This window comes from Periophthalmus magnuspinnatus, chromosome 17, assembly GCF_009829125.3.
Source record: "Periophthalmus magnuspinnatus isolate fPerMag1 chromosome 17, fPerMag1.2.pri, whole genome shotgun sequence".
NCBI classification, from domain to species: domain Eukaryota; kingdom Metazoa; phylum Chordata; class Actinopteri; order Gobiiformes; family Gobiidae; genus Periophthalmus; species Periophthalmus magnuspinnatus.
The window spans coordinates 14,665,604-14,683,223 of NC_047142.1; the positions used below are offsets into that span (position 1 = coordinate 14,665,604).

Here is a 17,620-nt window from a genome sequence, read left to right on the forward strand (position 1 = left end):
TGTCATAGTGGAGCTATGACTTGGGGGGCCCCTTTGAGGGCCTCAATTTCCCAGAATGCACTGTTTCCACTTAGTCCGCCATATTGCCTTGGTCCAAACGCGCCGCTGGATCTGCTCGTCTCACAACTGAAAATGTAAGTGCACAAACATCACATTTGACAGAACTAAGGGGCATATAATGCGGAGGGTGTTGTTGTCATGTAGTTACTGGCGTGTTAACCCGTTCTGTTTGGTTTAAAATAAGCCCGGAGCCCGGGAAAAGCTAACACATCTGTACAGACTGGTGCGGCGGCTCCTTTCTGTTGTTGTTTTTCCCTCTGTCACAACGACGGACTGCAGCCTCTTGTTACCCCCAAATATCTCACATTAGGAGCGTTTTACCACGGACTACCTCCACACAGCGTGCTCTTCATGCCATACACCACAGGCTCAGCGACTGTATACAGGATTTAAGGTTTTAAATCGCTAGTATCGTGTCGTTTTTTTTCTGTACACCTGGACGATTTGGGGGAGCAGCTAGCAATGGAAGCTAACTGGTTAGCATTAGCTAAGCCGCAGAGAATCTGGTGTCTGTCCTCTGGATATCAGGTCTAAAATAAAGCAATTGTGTAATTCTTGTACTATTTATGATACCATATAGTAAATTGAATGGTCAGGCGCAGACAAATAATTTAGATTGACGGGGGAAGAAATTATACTGACAGAAGAATACATGATGAGATAGGATGCAAAAGGTAAAACTTCAGCTATGGCTATTTTGGGGTATTTTTCCTGTTTTTCAAACTGAAAAATTTGGCTACATCATTGGTGCTATAACTGACTAGCATGCTTACCCCCGGCCCGTCCTGTGTCACATGGAGGCGTGAGAAGCATTTGTCAGGCAGGGGGCAGGGCACACACACGTTTCTGGCCCTTCAGATTTTAGGCGTTTGGATGAGTAACAATGCAGTAGTTCAGGTCCCACGCTTTGGATAAAACAGTAGGGCTAAAGCAGTTTACCAGTAATAGAGTAATAGCTTCACAACCTCACTTCCATCAGTCTGTCCCAGGGCAGCTGTGGCTACAATACTGAGTGTGGCGTGAATGAATAATGCACAAAATTGTAAAGTAACTTTGAGTGTCTGGAAAAATAGACTCTTGTGTTATTAACTTAAAATTGGCAATTGAAAAACATTATCTGGGCTATACACTGAAGAGGTGTTATGGCTCAAACTGAGCTGTAGTTACATCAGAATGAGACAGGAAATATGAATATTTTGTGGTTTTGCCGCTTCATTTGGGTCAAATTCATGAACATTTTGTATTCATCACTTATTCCTAATCAATGAATCAAAGGAAATAATTGGCAGTAGGGATGCACTGACTCAATACTGGCATCAGATATCTGTGCTGATACTGAAAATTTTGCTGGATCGGATATCAGCCTCCAGATTTTTGTTCATCTGATTATCCTGGTTGGACATATAAACAGTTTTCTTGTTTCTTGGGAGATAAATAACCGCTACATATCATATTTGGATCAGTTTTGTCTTATTTATCTTTGCTTTAGGAAATAAGTGCTGTTTTCAGTCTCTGCATTGGTATGAGTTAATATCAGCAGATACATAAAGCTATAGTATCAGAATTGGTATCAGAACTGAAAAATCTGGATCGGTGCATCCCTAATGGCCAGTTTAAGGGATTTATGAAATAATCCCTACAATAAAGATAACTTTGTGTATCTATGTTTATAACCATGTAAAGCAGTCTTGTTTTTAAAGCTTGTGTTGTTGTGAATTGTAAGAGGTGGAGGAGTTGTATGCGCAACCTGTCAGTCTGCCCAAAGGCAGCTGTAAGCGCATTCGTAGCTTTTGTTAAAGACTTCTTTGTTTTGCTCAACACAAAATATTTCCTAAAGTGGGTTAAGATGAAGAAAACCAACCCAGCGTCAGCAGTGTCTTTTCTGCCTGTGTTACAGAGACAGAGATGACCCAGACGGTGCAGACCAACGGGGTCCAGCCCCTCAGTAAAACCTGGGAGCTGAGCCTCTACGAGCTGCAGAGAACTCCACAGGTGAACCACAGCCTCAGCAGCACATTAACTCAACTGTTTCTTCTGGCTCTCTTCTGCCAAACATGTGCCTAAATCTATACGTTAAATTAATATCAAACTTCAATACTTGTTACCTTGTTTAAAAACTTGGATTCTCCACATTTTGAAGGTTTAATTCTATTTGCAGAGTTGATTGAGCATTCAGAGCAGCTAGCAGCAGCTAGCAGAAATACAGAGTTTGATTGTGAAACATTGAAATATTTTTGGAGCCTGAAGAGGTTTTAGATATCGTCCATGCATGGTTTCAGTAATCCAGCAATCTCCATCGGACCCTATTCGAATCATCCTTATGGTTAGCTGTAAGATTCTGTGTAATGCTCAGCCTACAAGTCTACGTCATTCATGCTCCCACATGGCAATTTTCCATAAATATACAAAAGCATGATACATAACAAAGGGAGTGTCAAAAACAAAACAGAAACTTATCATACTTTGTAATCATTTTTTTTCGGCAAATATAGTATTTTTCAAATAATAAAGGTTAATATGGAGATCTAACTATGTTATGTGTTAGAAGATAATACCCCATAGAAGTAAAATGCCCCCTCTTTAAGATCATTGTCAATAAGAAAATAACAAAACGTAGGGTGTTTTGACCACAGCACTGTCTACCCACAGCACACAGGACAACTCCTGGTGGACCAAAGTGTAATAAAACTTAAAGGGCCTATATTACACCATTTTCTGATCCATGTTTCCCGATCAGAAACACGAGTTGTGTTTTGAGTTCTTCACTCAAACTGAAAACATGCTGTTCCTCCTTGTGATGTCATGTGGCCATAGAGGAAGTGCTTCACTGTGTTTTTAAATTCCATTCACCTTCACTAGAATCATTTGGGTTATACCAACCCTGGAAATTCCAATCATTACTAAACAAAAGGAAAAAAGTAGCTGTTAACTTGAAGACTACCGCTTCATGACATTACAAGGTGGAACAGAGCATTTTGCTCTTTGAAAATGTAGACTGATAATAACCCTTTGTTATTCGTCTAACATGTGTGAAAAACAACTTAACACCGGGAATGTTTTTTATGAGGTAACGGCATCGCTTAAAGCTCATGAGAGTAAATTTTGCATAATATCGACAGATTTGTATTATTCTCAAATTTTTCCTTTATTTGGTGGGGTTAGGGTTAACATCTGTGTAAATATAGTTGGTTATAATTTACACCAATCAAGAAACAATTTGCAAAGAAAAGTCGAATTTTTTTTTTTTAAATGGCCAAACCGAAAAAACTAAGTGTGAATGTTTTTACAAAAATCTTAAATATTATGATTTTGGCTGTGTTTTAATGAAATTAGTAATCAAACCTGCCATAGGTACTTTAAATGTCCAGTCATTTCTTGTCCTTTATTTGAGTAAATAACAATCGACTTTGCAGTAAACATGCCCATGTCCTGTCTGTGTGTTCAGGAGGCCATCACAGACGGGCTGGAGATCGCCGTGTCCCCTCGCTCTCTCCACAGTGAGCTCATGTGTCCCATCTGCCTGGACATGCTCAAGAACACCATGACCACCAAAGAATGTCTGCACCGTTTCTGCGCCGACTGCATCATCACAGCGCTGCGTTCTGGGTCAGTCCATTTCTTAAGGCTCATTTATGCTCCACTTCCGTACGTTCCAAGTGTAATAACCGCCACAGCATTTATACTTCCAAACGTTTAGAATATCATGACTGTGTTCTGCTAAATAACCACCAGAGGGAGCACGACATGAGAATTGACCCAAACAGATTAAATAGAGCAACAAATAAACAAATATGGAGGCACCCATGGCAGTTTTTAGATCGCATCTGTTAGAAAAGAGTGAAGAAAATGAGATGAGACAAGTGTAGTTGCAAAGATACCACATGTTCTGAAGCCTCCATGTGTGTCCGTATGTGTCTAGAACATGGAGCATAAATGAGCCTTTACACTGTATCATAACAAATCAGCTTTATCTTAACATAGGAGAAGTTGTTTTCAGGAGAGCTGATGCCTGTAATGGCTGATCACTGATTTAGGGCTATAGGCCTTTAGTCGTTTAGTCGATCAGTGGTGTCTTACTTGACCAAAGTTTGTGTTGTTACTTTGCGGCTTATATCATCAACATTCCATGGGGATGTGATGCTAATTGTAGGTACTGCTCTATCTGAAGCTCTGTTAGTCTAGTTAGGTTTTAATCTGAGCTTTGCTATAACACAATCTGACCAGAAAGAATGGAATTACCTTATTTTCCGCACCATAAGGCGAATCGGAATATAAGGCGCACCTTCAATGAATGGCCTATTTTAAAACAAATTTCATATATAGGGCGCACCACATTATAAGGCGCATAGAATATAAACTACTGTAGTATCTGGGGTTGTGTTATGCATCCACGAGATGGAGCTGCGCTAAAGGGAACGTCAACAAAAGAGTCAGATAAGTCAGTCAGTCAAAAAAAAAACGTTCTGAAAACTTTGTTCACTCACAAAACAAGTTAATGTATTCACAAAATAGTAACTCTCGAAATAGTGCAACGCAATAACAATAACTCAACGTTGTTCAAACATTAATGTCCATATTCACAATATCTCCCAGCCTTGTTTAGTTGTAAACACGTGAAAGAAACACGTAAAGCTCACTTTTTCAGCTTATTCCTCATTCACGAATCCATCGAATTCTTCCTCTTCAGTGTCTGAGTTGAACAGTTGGGCGAGCTCGACATTCAAAGGGCCTGATTCCATCTCGTCAAAATCGCCATTATCCGTGTCGCTGCTGTTGTCTGGCAGTTCAGTGACAATTCCTGCCTTCGTGACCACAGTTGAGACTGATATATCAGCCCAGGCATCTGCAATCCATTGGCAGATTGTGGCGTATGTCACCCGGCGCTGTTTCCCCGTCTCCCCGTTATCCCTATAGCGTCGGATCCTATCGTTGCAGATAGAGCGCGGTTGTGGACTTTCTAGCAGCGTAACTCCACGCCCATTCGTGCTCTCATGTAAATTCAAACGGCGTCTCAAAGCGGAGACATGGGGCTATCTAAATATTTTACCATCATTACGGTAATCTGCCTTTGTTGTCCCTCGAAGGTGACGAATGAGAGCGCGGGTGCTGAGGAGATTTTCCCAGTCATTTATTCGATGCGTAAAAGAAAAAATACGGATGGATGTGTAAAATAGAAGTAGTTGTGTGAAAAAATGCAGTAAATTCTGATACTTCGTTTAACATGATTTTTATGGCTAAAAAAGAATAAAAGTGTAGGTCTAGGTAAGCTATACTGGCCCATAGTGTGCTAAGTCTTTAAAGGGTTATTACCGCTATTACTTCGGAGACGCCTCCTGACTACGGGTGTCATAATTGACCAATATTGATCCATATATAAGGCGCATCGGATTATAAGGCGCACTGTGGGTTTTTGAGAAAATTAAAGGCTTTTAGGTGCGCCTTTTAGGTGCGCCTTTTAGGTGCGCCTTTTAGGTGCGCCTTTTAGGTGCGCCTTTTAGGTGCGCCTTTTAGGTGCGCCTTTTAGGTGCGCCTTTTAGGTGCGCCTTTTAGGTGCGCCTTTTAGGTGCGCCTTTTAGGTGCGCCTTTTAGGTGCGGAAAATACGGTAGCTAAAAATGCAACAGGTGAGCTGATTTGTACTATCAAATAACATTAGTCTCAAGCTAGTTGGCATTACCCAACTGTTTTGCAGTTAGTCATTCTCAGCTTTTTGTTGAAAATCAAACACCTAAACCAGAGCATGAATGCTCGTATTGATTACAGGCCCCTGAAAATGTGTTGTTTAAATCCATTTTGTATTTTTTATTAAAACCTTTTTGGTAATTGCTGAACATTCCACCATAGACGTTTGGGTAGAACAACCTATCAATTTGTTAAGCATTAGGAGAAGAAAATGTTCATCTCAACTGTACAACTCCTGTTGTACATGACTTGTACATGTCCATCAGTGGTTCTCAAATTGGGGTCCAGTGACATTGCCTGAACATCACTTGAATAGTACAATTTCTTATGATATACAATCCTACACCAATAAAGTAAGGAAAATGAGAAATCAATCTTTCATCTAAATGTGCTTATAAACATGTTTTGAACTTGAAATTTTATTGTGATGCCATCCTGGGGATCGATGGAGGGTTCTTGTGCTTTATAAAACCTCTAATACTTCTGTGTGTTTTTTTTGTTGTTACAGAAACAAAGAGTGTCCAACCTGTCGTAAAAAGCTGGTGTCAAAGCGGTCGCTGCGCCCAGATCCAAACTTTGACGCTCTCATCAGTAAGTCATGCAGAGGTCCCGCCATGTCCTGTGATAAACTCTGGTGTTAAACATGTTACTGTGTGTTCAAGGTAAGATCTATCCAAGCCGCGATGAGTACGAGGCACACCAGGAGAGGGTCTTGGCCCGCATCAGCAAACACAACAACCAGCAGGCCCTGTCCCACAGCATAGAGGAGGGGCTCAAGATTCAGGCTATGACCAGGTACACATAACCACTCTCTGTACACTATGTATTTTATGTGTATATATATATATATATATATATATATATATACACACACACAATACTGTATATACTCTCTAATGAAACTGATGCTGTGCTTGTCAGACTGCAGCGTGGGAAGAGACATACGGTGGAGAACGGCAGTGGAGCAGAGGACAACGGAGACTCCTCCCACTGTAGCAACGCATCTGTCCACAGCAACCAGGTTTACACACTACAGATACACGCACTCTGTCAAAAAGTAATGACACTTTATTTAGTGCAGGGTAGCTTTTAAGAGGACCTATTGTCTGCTATATAGTTATAATCTATGACACCCATGGATCATTATTGTTATAATTTCATCTAAAACAAGCATTGACTGTATAAAGAAGTGGACTAAGTGAGTGTGACTCATAGTGTTCGGCTCCAGCTAAATGAAGCTCATCAAGGCTAGCAGTTATTGGGGTGACTTTGGAGATTTTGAATTTCAGTTTTTTTAATGTAAAGTGAATTGGAGTCGATGGATCTGGAAGTGAACCCATTCTAATTTCCTATTTGGAAACTGGCAGCTAGCAGATTAGCTATGTTCCTTTTATATATATGAAAACAACTTAATAAAAGAAATAAGTCCAGTCACGATTATTGTAATCAAAATAATCACGATTAACGATATTATCACGATAATTATTAACCTATTAAAGTACCGGTCGTTGCCCCTACTTTATGATTTTCAGAGTGTAACATGGATGTTTAATAAAAAGTGTTTTGCTTCTCACAGGAAGCGGGTCCCAGTATTAAGCGCACAAAGACGAGTGACGACAGTGGTCTGGACATGGACAACGCGGCAGAGAATGGAGGAGCAGACTCGGCCATGGATGGAGGAGCCAGTGAGATCGAGCTGGTGTTCAGGCCCCACCCCACCCTCATGGAGAAGGACGACGCTCACAACAGGTACACTGTTCCAGGTTTCCTATGTGCAGGAGGGAGGTGGGGCTGGACATATTTAAAAATGTTTGAAATCTGTTATGTCAAGGATGTGGAAGTGTCACAAGTTCGGGCACACTTTTTTATGTTTCTTTTTTATTTTTGTGATTATTTACATTGTAGATTCATCAAAACTATGAATGGACAAATATGGAATGGAGCAAACAAAATAAAGTAAAAGAACTCCAAAGTTGTTTTAGATTTAAAAATAAGTAAAAATTTGCCACTCTTGGCCTTTCTTGACCCTGATGATGCAAATGAAACCCATTTTACTCTCTTACCACACAGGCTCTAGACCCTGTGTGGTAATGTCACAGCAGTGGCACCAGTATATGATGCTCTTGCAGTGTTTTTGTGCGGGTAGAAGTTGGTAAATGAAAGAGAAATTGCTTTTGTTTACTGTTGGTCACATCTTTGAGTTTGATCAATGATCTATCAAGAGGAGGGCCCACTCTGTGACCAAGTGTTCAAGTGTTTGTGTAATGCACTGAAAAACACATAATACTAAGGAACATGAGAACTATTACATTGCTATTGGCTGGCATCTGCTAATTTCTGTCCTATTTAAGCCCAGTTTTGGTCCTGTCTGTCGTTTGAGTTTTGATTTGGACAGATTGACTAGTAAAGGTACTACCGGTAATCAAAGTACACATACTTTAATATTAGTTCATTAATGGTAACTCTAAAATGGATGTAAACAGGTTTTTTCAAATAAAAAAAGTTAACAGCATTATCAAATATATTCATCCACAATAGTACTTTTTCTCATATTGTCCAACCCCAAGTTGAAGTTTAGTTCAGTCTTTGCAGTTTGTGTAATTGTGTCGTCCCCCTGTTCAGTGTGGAGTTTGTGCCTCGCTACATAAAGACATCGGGGAACGCTACAGTGGACCACTTGTCCAAGTACCTGGCCGTGCGCCTGGCCCTGGAGGAGCTCAGGAGAAACTCTGAGGCTAGTCCTGTGAACGTGGAGGCAGCGTCAGAGAAGCAGTACACCATCTACATCCCCACAGCAGGAAACCAGTTCACCGTAAGTACCACCGGCTCCCACAGCCCCACCACTAAGCCTGAGTTGAAAAGAGGAAGGAACTTAATTCTCCCAAACCCATTGGCATGCATTCATTTTGGGAGACATGCACAGCTTTAGAACAGCTTTTTTCAAACAGACAAGTGAAACTGGTGGACCTCCCAAGCGCAGCCATTCAGCACTCCTTCCAACGCTTGCTTTTGGGCTGACGAGAAGTAAACATGCTGATGCGACTCACGGTGTATTGAAGTCTCATTTTGTCACAAAATGCTGCTTTTACAATAATTTAAAGAGATATTGTGCTTGCGTCTGCGAGATAGCTATAATCTATGACAACCATAAATCATTGTTATAATTTGCTCATTTTAAATTGCAATATTGATCTTAATAAAAGAAACGAGTCCACTGACTTCCGTCTTAGAAAACTGCAGTGCCCAATGGGAGCTAACGCCACTGTAAACACCATTAAGCAGTGCTCAAATGTGCACAAATCACCCCAAAAATAAACTTTGGGTGTTTAAATGTTGAGGGGAAACAGCTAACATTAAAAGCTCAAAAAGCTTAAATTTTGCATAATCAGCCTGATTTAACCTTTTTGAAAACCGAGCCAAAATGCATGTTTGTCCTGAAGTTCTTTTGAAAGGAGCACAGGAAAACACTGCCACATAAAAAGTCACACATGTTTCACACACAGTGGTGATGCAAGTTAGCACCTGAAGATATTGGAGACTTTCTGTGGCAATCTCAACTGAACAAAAGTATATATAAACACATGGTTTTGATGGGGTATCATCATTACAACATGACTAAAAGCTGACAAGAGTCAATTTTGCGTAATGTAAGACCTTCCATGTTTTTTATGGCTTCACTACATAAATGTTTGTGTCTGGCAAAGAAATTCTCCATATATCTCTATTATCTAGTTGGTACAAGTCTGAAATAAACATTCTCATATTAATATTTTATTTGTTCTATTGTTTGTCACATTTTATGCCTGCACACCTATCCAACTCTCATAAGAATTTATCACAACACTGATCACCAACCGTATCCTCTCCTTCAGGTCCTCAACGGCTCCTTCTCTCTGGAGCTGGTCAGTGAAAAGTACTGGAAGGTCAACAAGCCTATGGAGCTCTACTTCGCCCCCACCAAAGAACACAAGTAGACCCCCTCCTCTCCCCTTCTGAGGAACTCCCTACCACTCCCACACTCTGACGACCGATTATTAATGGGGCAGGGCAGACTGGAACGCTCGCGCACACACACACACCGCAGCCAAGCCCGCGTGTGTGTCTGAGGGAGAGGGGTGAACTTTGACCCCTCCATGGACTTCTGTAAAAAAAAAAAAGACAAACTGTTTTATATCCTGTATACGTGTCTCTTCTTGGGTGTTTCTGTCTGTAGGAGGTAGCAGATCAGTTCAGCAAATCGTCTCCCAAGTCTGTGCAAACGCATCGGACGGACAGCAGGGGGCCTCATTCGCCAAGATGCACTAAGGTTTAAATGCGTTACAAGTCGACTGGTATTTTTATTTGGAAGTCTTGTTTCTATTGATACTTTGCAGCGACATCACGCTGGGGGTGTTGTACATGTATCCTTATGATGGACTGTTCAGCAGTTACCATGCCAACACAATGCACACATTAGCAAATACTGTCAAAACGTTTGAAACTGAAGACAAAATACACGATGGATTAAACAACACATTTTCAGGAACCTGTGATCAAGTGTTCATGGTCCTGCTTTGGTGTTTGATTTTCAACAAAAAGGTGAGGATGTCTAGGTAACTGTTGACTGTTATTTTATGTGAGACTTGTTTAACAGCACAAATCCTGTTGTAGTTCTTTCTGGTCAGATTGTGGTAAAGCAAAGCTCAGATTAAAGACTAACTTGAGTAACCGAGTTTCAGACAGTAGAGCTTTGAGTTGGCTTCACACCCCCCGGGGAATGTTAATGACATCAGCTGCAAAGTATCAGTTAGTTTTAATATGAAATGCAGTGGAAGCAGATGAGAAACTGAAACTTTATATTTTCATCAAATTTCTAAGCTCCAAGAAAAAGATGAACCATGTTACTTTTTTGGTGGAGGTTCAGCCACCTGCTGGTCTGTTTTTGCTTTGTCTAGAATGTTCTACACTTCTAAACTTGTGTATCTCCATGGAGACAAGCGCTTGATTCAGGCAGGCCAAGTTACAGGTCAGATCGGTGGAGAGGCGAGCCTACAGCTGAGTGTTTTTTAGTCAATGAAACACTTGTAATTGAGTAAATACAAGATGGCAAGTTTAACTGATTTAAGTGTGGAAAATTCTAGACGAAAATCTCCGTGGAGATAAGCAAGTGGCAACGATTCCACCTGAAAAGTTACATAGTGCACCTTTTAAATTGCACCTTTAAAGTTTTACAAGTTAATTATGCGAGGACTTCCAAGTTTGCTGTCTGTAGTGCTGCCGGTTTTGGTATTTTTATTAATACCACAAAAATGTAAAGTTACAGAACCCAGCTCAACTAGAATGATGCCAGGTATACCAGCTTTTCTATAGAACAGGGTGCATAATTTGTACATAAAACATCAATCCAAGAAGTATTCTGATGCAAAAATGCCTGTATAAAGGTTTATCATTCAGTCAGATATAGGCATGTTTTTTTCCCTTTGTGGCAAAACAAATAAAATATGAATTTGTAATATTTTTTTCAGATAGGCAGCTTAATTAAAATATTAGGGTTTTTTCATTTAACTTCACAGTGTAAATCTTTGGATGTGATATGGTATTGAGGCCTTATTTTCAGTGTAGGCATTTCTTCCTTTGTTCTTGGTGAATGACGTCCCTATGTCACGATGCTATGTAAAAATCCTCGTTTGTATCACTACGGGCCTCTTTAGACTGTGCAGCTTTGGGGTACATGTATTTTTGAAGTCATCAGTACTTTCCTTTTGGTTGAAAATGAAAACTGTGATATAAAGTGGTTAGATACCAGAGCATTGGACAAAGTTGTGCTCCGAATTATTCAGATGCTCCCATAAACCATTTTTATCTAAGCGACAGTCTGGACTGGTTCCTAAATGTATGTTTGAAATCTTTTTATGGTTTTTGAAAAGTTGTGTTTGGGGGAAAAAAAATCTGAAATCATCTTTTTATTTTTTGACTGTCATCATGGCACCATCAACTTTTGAACTCTTAATATTTAAAGGTGCACTACGTAACATTTCTGGTGGGGTGCTTTGTTTGGAATGTTTCATTGTAGGTGAAACATTGGAACACTGGTATTACTCAAAAATACTTTATGGCTGCTTATGAGTATGGGCATCTCTCCATAGATCTGACCTGTCGCTTGGCTGAGTAGTGCCATCTTCTTGTCTCCATGCAGGTGAATAAATTTAATAGTGTGGAAGATTGCAGGAAAAGTAACATTTTCATGGAGTCAAGAAGGAGAAATGTTATGCAAATCACCTTTAAGCCACAGTATGTAACTTTTTAGCCCAAAAAAATAGACTAGGGGTAAAAAAAAAAGCAATGTTTTTTCTTTTTTTTTCATTTGGATTGTTTTTATTGTATTAAAAACATGTTCTGACTGTGAGCAGGCTTGCATCTCCACAAACCTGACTCTTATTTGGCCTAGAGGAGGGCCTATTTTCTTCAGTTCTGCTGGGGCCACCTGTCAGGAGCAGTGGGCAAGTCCACACCCAAACCCTATTCAAAATGTAATTGATAATCTTTACACACACGGGTTTAGTGTCTTTTTTTTTGCCAAATTTGAAGTGTTTACATTAAAAAAACTGAAAGGACACCTCTCAGTTCCAGGTCGGGTTCCCATTGATCCCATGAAAATCAAAGTTTGAGGTGGCGCTACGGAGTCGTCTTTCATAATTTTTTCTCTGGGTCTTCAGAATTAGCTCATTGAGTTCTAATTTGATACCAGTCACTGGCATGTCCATTCTTATTTTACTACTTGACCGGATGCAGTTTTAATTTGTCCCTTGCCGGGACGTTGTCCTCGGCTTGGGCCTAATTTTTGTTTTGTTTTTCCTGCCACTATTTTTCTCCTATAAGGGGAATAGCTAGTCATGTTAATCTTTGTTCTGCATCACAAATAACCATGTACATTTTTTCACAAGTCTTCATAAACAGATGTTCTTTTATGAAATATGGCATGGATGTCATTGAATTTATCGGTATGTCGAAATTTAATTTTGTGCAAAATTTCTGAAAAAAAAACAAAACTCCCCATATTAAATTTACTTTCAATATGTAGCGCACTAAATTCCTTTTTTTGCCCACATTAAGTAACTTTATGGCAGGGAGTTTAGCTACTGATCCAAGTTTCACTGAAATCAGTTTCTATGTGCAAATGTGAGCAATTTGTAAAATGTTTGGCAATTTTGGGTCACAAAGGTAAAAAAATTTGATAACCTTTGATATCCTTCCCATTGACATAATTTTTACCATTTTGAGCCTGTTCGGGTGAACTCTGTAAGATGTAAATCTACAAACAAATTGTATAAACTCTTTATTTCTGATACAAAAACAGACAGAAGCAGTGTAGCCTTAACATAGGCCATACGTACATAATTAGGAATGACAGTAAAAAAAAAAAAAGATTCAATAAGAAACACCAACATATATTCAGCAAAGGCAGCCCCCAGTCCAACAGAAAAGAACAACACCAGAGGAGGAATGTGCTGCTTAGAAAAAAATGTTTAGGCCCTTTTACACAGACAATTACAGTAGGTTTTTAAAATCCAAATACTGGACATTTTGAATATTATTAAACCAGATGCCCTCCCCATTGTGACTATGGCTTGAGGGGGTAAAGCCCTGCTTTGAACCGTTTGGTCTTAGGTCAGTCAGGCTTGGACCACTAGCTTCTGGTGGAGGGTTTGTCATCGTCTCCCTGGAGATGTTACTGCTTTGTCTGAGTTATCTGATCTGTGGAGAGGTAACCCCATTCACAGTAAGAATCCATGTTTTCCCAGTTACTTGTTACAGAATTAAAAGGACCTGTGCCCAATTATTTCCATGTATTTGAGCAAAATTAGTTTTGCTTCAGTAGATATATTGTATAAGCAACTCATAAGGTCAAAATAAGTCTGTTGTCTACTATCTGCATGCAGTTATAAAGCATTTTGTTGGCTGAGAATCATAATCCATAGCAAAAGAAAAATATAAAATCTGAACTGGATAAAACATTCTACAAGTGGTCTATAATTATGCTCAAACTGCATAAGTTAAGTGAGGAATAACTTTGGACCACTGCAAACTATTTAAAATGAACTAGTTTTGTTTTTCATGTTTTAAAGAAAAAAAAATCAGGTATAGCAACTTTAAATAAATGCAAGATGGATATGTTTAATGCCTTACTTTGTAACATTTCAGGCAAAGCAATAACATCTCCACCGAAACATGAAAGTGGCAGACCCTTCAGCAGAAAAGTTACACAGCACAGCTTTAATGATGAAAACAACTTACAAAACATAATGAAATACCATGTCTGTGTATAAGGGCCTTGTATGTGAAATGTGCTGCAGTGAGGCGCCAGCACCGCCCTGCGAGAATCCCAGAGACGCGAGGACACATGCCGGAGATAGGACGCTCCACTCGGACTTAAACAGAAGACATGAGACAGAAAGGAGAGGCGCGTCCTCACAGGGACAGCAGAGACATGTCCTTGTGGTGAGACACTGGTCCAGCGTTTGGTGAGGATCAGTTCAGGATTACACAGTCTTTCGGGCAGTCAGCACTCGGACGATAGAGCCCACTCCTCCCACGGGAAGCACCTGGGAGAAACACAAAGTATTATGTGAGAATGGCACAGGACAATGAAGTTCCCACATGTTTAGAAGTGCAATATCATTTTGATCAGGTTGACAAAAGCAAATGACTGAAAGAAACAGCACTACAGTAGGCCTACAAAACCATTTGAAATAACAGAGCAAAGAGAAAAGAAACTTACAAAAGAAACTGAAATTATCTTTGGGTTAGAATACTTCAGATATCTATGTAAACCCTCAGCCATTCAGGCAGGTTCCATTGCAAAAGACAATGGAATTCTGTCAACACATTTTTGTAGCAGAATAAAATTTTTCTCAATTCTAAAACAAAGACAACACAGGCCCACAACAATTTTAAATATGGACTAAAACATGTTTTACCAAAAACTATTCCTAGTAACGAAACTAGATACTCATTTCAGCAGGTATGGATACTAATGTCACATTCACAGGACAGAAATTAACCTTTCCTGAACAGCTTCAGAATAATCTTGACCTGTATCAGAACAAGTATAAGACCACATAGACTAGTATACACCCATGGACCACTATGGAAACTATCTGGACGACTGAGGGATTACAGATATAAGGCCACATGGGAATATAATAAACAGTACTGCGATTTAATGCTGAAAATTACATTCTATTGCCTAAAGAGTTTTTTGTAATTATCATTGAGGTATCAGAATCGGTACTGGATTCCTAGCCTATCAAAATTGAGTTTTGTGGCAACAGTATTACAACTACAATATCAAATCCAACTAGTTACTTTCACAGCAGTTTGATCAGTAGGGCAGTATTGTGTGCATATTTGTGGCAGTACCTTTTCATGCCATTGTAGCAGTACAGCGCTGCTGTTGTCTGACGGCTTCTCAAAGCCTCTGTAGATGTACTTCATGAGCAGGTCCACACTGGCCTTGTCCAGAGATGCCACGGCCTTTTCTATGTCACTGCTCTTAAAGCTGCTCAGAACCTTCACCACCAGCATGGCCGCGCGGTCCTGTAATCAACACAAAGGAATACACTATGTCAGTACTGATATAAACCAACAGGGAGACAATGATTACACAAGTACTCATAATTCTGATTTATATGTAAACTTAAAAGGCACTGTAGCTGATTTTTACCGTCTTAGAAACATTAAAACTAGTTCATTTTAAATGGTTTGCAGTGGTCCAAAGTTATTCCTTACTTACCTTGTGCATTCAAAGCATCCTAAGTATTCACTGCAATGAGTTTATGAGCACTTTTCAGGAAAACCTTAGCTGGAGGATTTTGTTGCGCATATTTTAGATTGTGAAAAAAACTGAGAACCTAGAGGAAACTCATCCAGGTACAAAGAGAACATGCAAACTTCACCAGAAAGTGCTTACACTGCCTGAGAGTAGAAGCTGGGATTTTCTTGCTGCGAAAACACTACACAACTGTGTCACAGCTCTACAATACTATTATATTATCATTGTCAGCCACTGCAACCATTTGCTAGGTGGCTATAAGTCAAATGGTAAACGAAGTACAGTTCTGTTCTGAATGCTTAAATATATCATCAGGTTGCATTAGAGGGCTGAGTGGACAGTGGTGGACTGAGAGGTTAGACACCCACCTTAACGTTCTGGTTCTTGGTGTTGATTGGAGGGTTCTTGAGCACAGCCAGAAGAGCTCCATTCATGTTCCCCTTAAGAACTACAGTCAAGGAGCAAACTGTGGTCAATGCATGAATTCACTATTTAAAAAGGTACAGTATGTAACTTTCTGGAAATGGTATGCGTGCCATGCAGAAGCTTTTTTATGTGCTTATTGCTCTGAAAACAAGCATCCTTACTGTGAGCGTTCTTCCATCTACACAGACCTATTTTAATCATTTTTTTGGCTAAAAATTACATTCTGTGGCTTAAATTTTTATCATTTAGCCACAGGGCACTATTTCATCTCCAGCTGTGGTGGGCTGCTCCCTCTGCACTGTTCAGGTCCAAACACGTCTGAATGCATGACCTATCCCACCGCTAAAGAATCTCTATAGATTTACAACATATTGCACCAGTTAATCTTTCTGTATGCAAATATCTGGGTTTCAGATGACATCACACAACATTCTATAGATCTGCAGTGTATAAAGATGCACTACGTAACTTCGTTGATGGAGGGCCTGCCATCTGCTTGTCTCCATAATGTAATTGGTCCATAATATGGTATTAAACTTATCCATCTCCATGGAGACATGAAGGTAATGCCACAAACCCAAGTTACGGGTCAGATCTGTAGAGAAGCGACCCAGCTCATAGTAAAGAATGCATGTTTTTTAAGGTGTGTTTGAGCAAGAATAACACGTGTAATTAAGTAAATGCAAGATAGATATAACATTCCAGGCAAAGCAATAACATCTCCATTGCGACAAAGAAAAGTTACATAGTACACCTTTAATATGGCTATAGGCTATACGTCCACAATGTTGATCTGTATATTTATCTCAGGTTGGATAAATATGGTGAGATAACAGGCCTTCTCATAAATTAATGATCAAGTTTTGCCATCTGTGCCGTTTGAAAACAACCGATAGAGCGGTGCCATGTAGGCCTACCTTTAGGGAAGAAAAGTATTGTAAAGATCACGCACAACCACACCCTCTTCTGACATGAACCCGGAAGCAGCTTTGACAGCTCCACAGAAGCTAATAAAATCAAACATTCTATCATAAAACAGCTTACGTGCTCCACATATCTGCTATTTCTACAGCAACTATGCATAACATCAAAAATCACCATGCGCAATTAGGCACTAGTCCTGTCGACTAATCAGCTCGCATATTGAGAATTACACTGTGCCAATTTGGAAATCCTTGGATGCAAATAAAAGCAGATTCTCTTTACGCATATTCATGTTCAATTAGACACAAGCTTAGAGCGAATATTCGAAAGGATATTGTCGGAGTAACGCGTCCACTTCTGCCTCGTCGGGTCCGCCCTGGTTCTCTCCTCCGTCTTCTTCGTCCACAAACTTGTTCTCGTCGTACTCATCTACATCTACCTTCCTAAAGCGATCCGACAGCGTGGCTTTAGACATGTTGGCGTACTGTTAGTGGCGGTATGTGAGCGAGAATAGTGTGAAACGCGGCGGACAGCGGTCAGTTGTTCGCTGCCCTGGTTGGGATCAGATTTGGCAGCAGCGGTTCCGTGCGCCGCTTCCGGGTTGGTTCCACTTCCGCTTCCGCCTCGCCGTGTTTCTTCCATTTTTGGTGTTGTTGCGGGGTGACGTTAAGTGTAAAATAGCGACGACTAGTGGACTGGAGATTGTAAAACTCGAATTA

The 17,620-nt window shown here is 40.1% G+C and overlaps 2 protein-coding genes across 2 annotated transcripts; one reads left to right on the plus strand and one right to left on the minus strand.

Moving 5' to 3' along the window:
- The first annotated feature begins 45 nt into the window (after positions 1 to 45).
- rnf2 (ring finger protein 2) lies at positions 46 to 11,586 on the plus strand. The gene is made up of 9 exons (XM_033982688.2): positions 46 to 134; positions 1,958 to 2,052; positions 3,506 to 3,666; positions 6,249 to 6,331; positions 6,403 to 6,535; positions 6,662 to 6,761; positions 7,317 to 7,489; positions 8,363 to 8,552; positions 9,613 to 11,586. Exons 2-9 carry the CDS (start codon positions 1,966 to 1,968, stop codon positions 9,712 to 9,714), a joined length of 1,029 nt encoding a protein of 342 aa, XP_033838579.1. The 5' UTR covers positions 46 to 134; positions 1,958 to 1,965; the 3' UTR covers positions 9,715 to 11,586.
- A 1,456-nt stretch (positions 11,587 to 13,042) lies between these two features.
- LOC117385651 (actin-related protein 2/3 complex subunit 5-like) lies at positions 13,043 to 17,505 on the minus strand. Its single transcript, XM_033982951.2, has 4 exons — positions 17,237 to 17,505; positions 15,920 to 15,992; positions 15,140 to 15,316; positions 13,043 to 14,322 (listed from the first exon to the last, which is right to left on the minus strand). Exons 1-4 carry the CDS (start codon positions 17,374 to 17,376, stop codon positions 14,260 to 14,262), a joined length of 453 nt encoding a protein of 150 aa, XP_033838842.1. The 5' UTR covers positions 17,377 to 17,505; the 3' UTR covers positions 13,043 to 14,259.
- Positions 17,506 to 17,620: the final 115 nt, after the last annotated feature.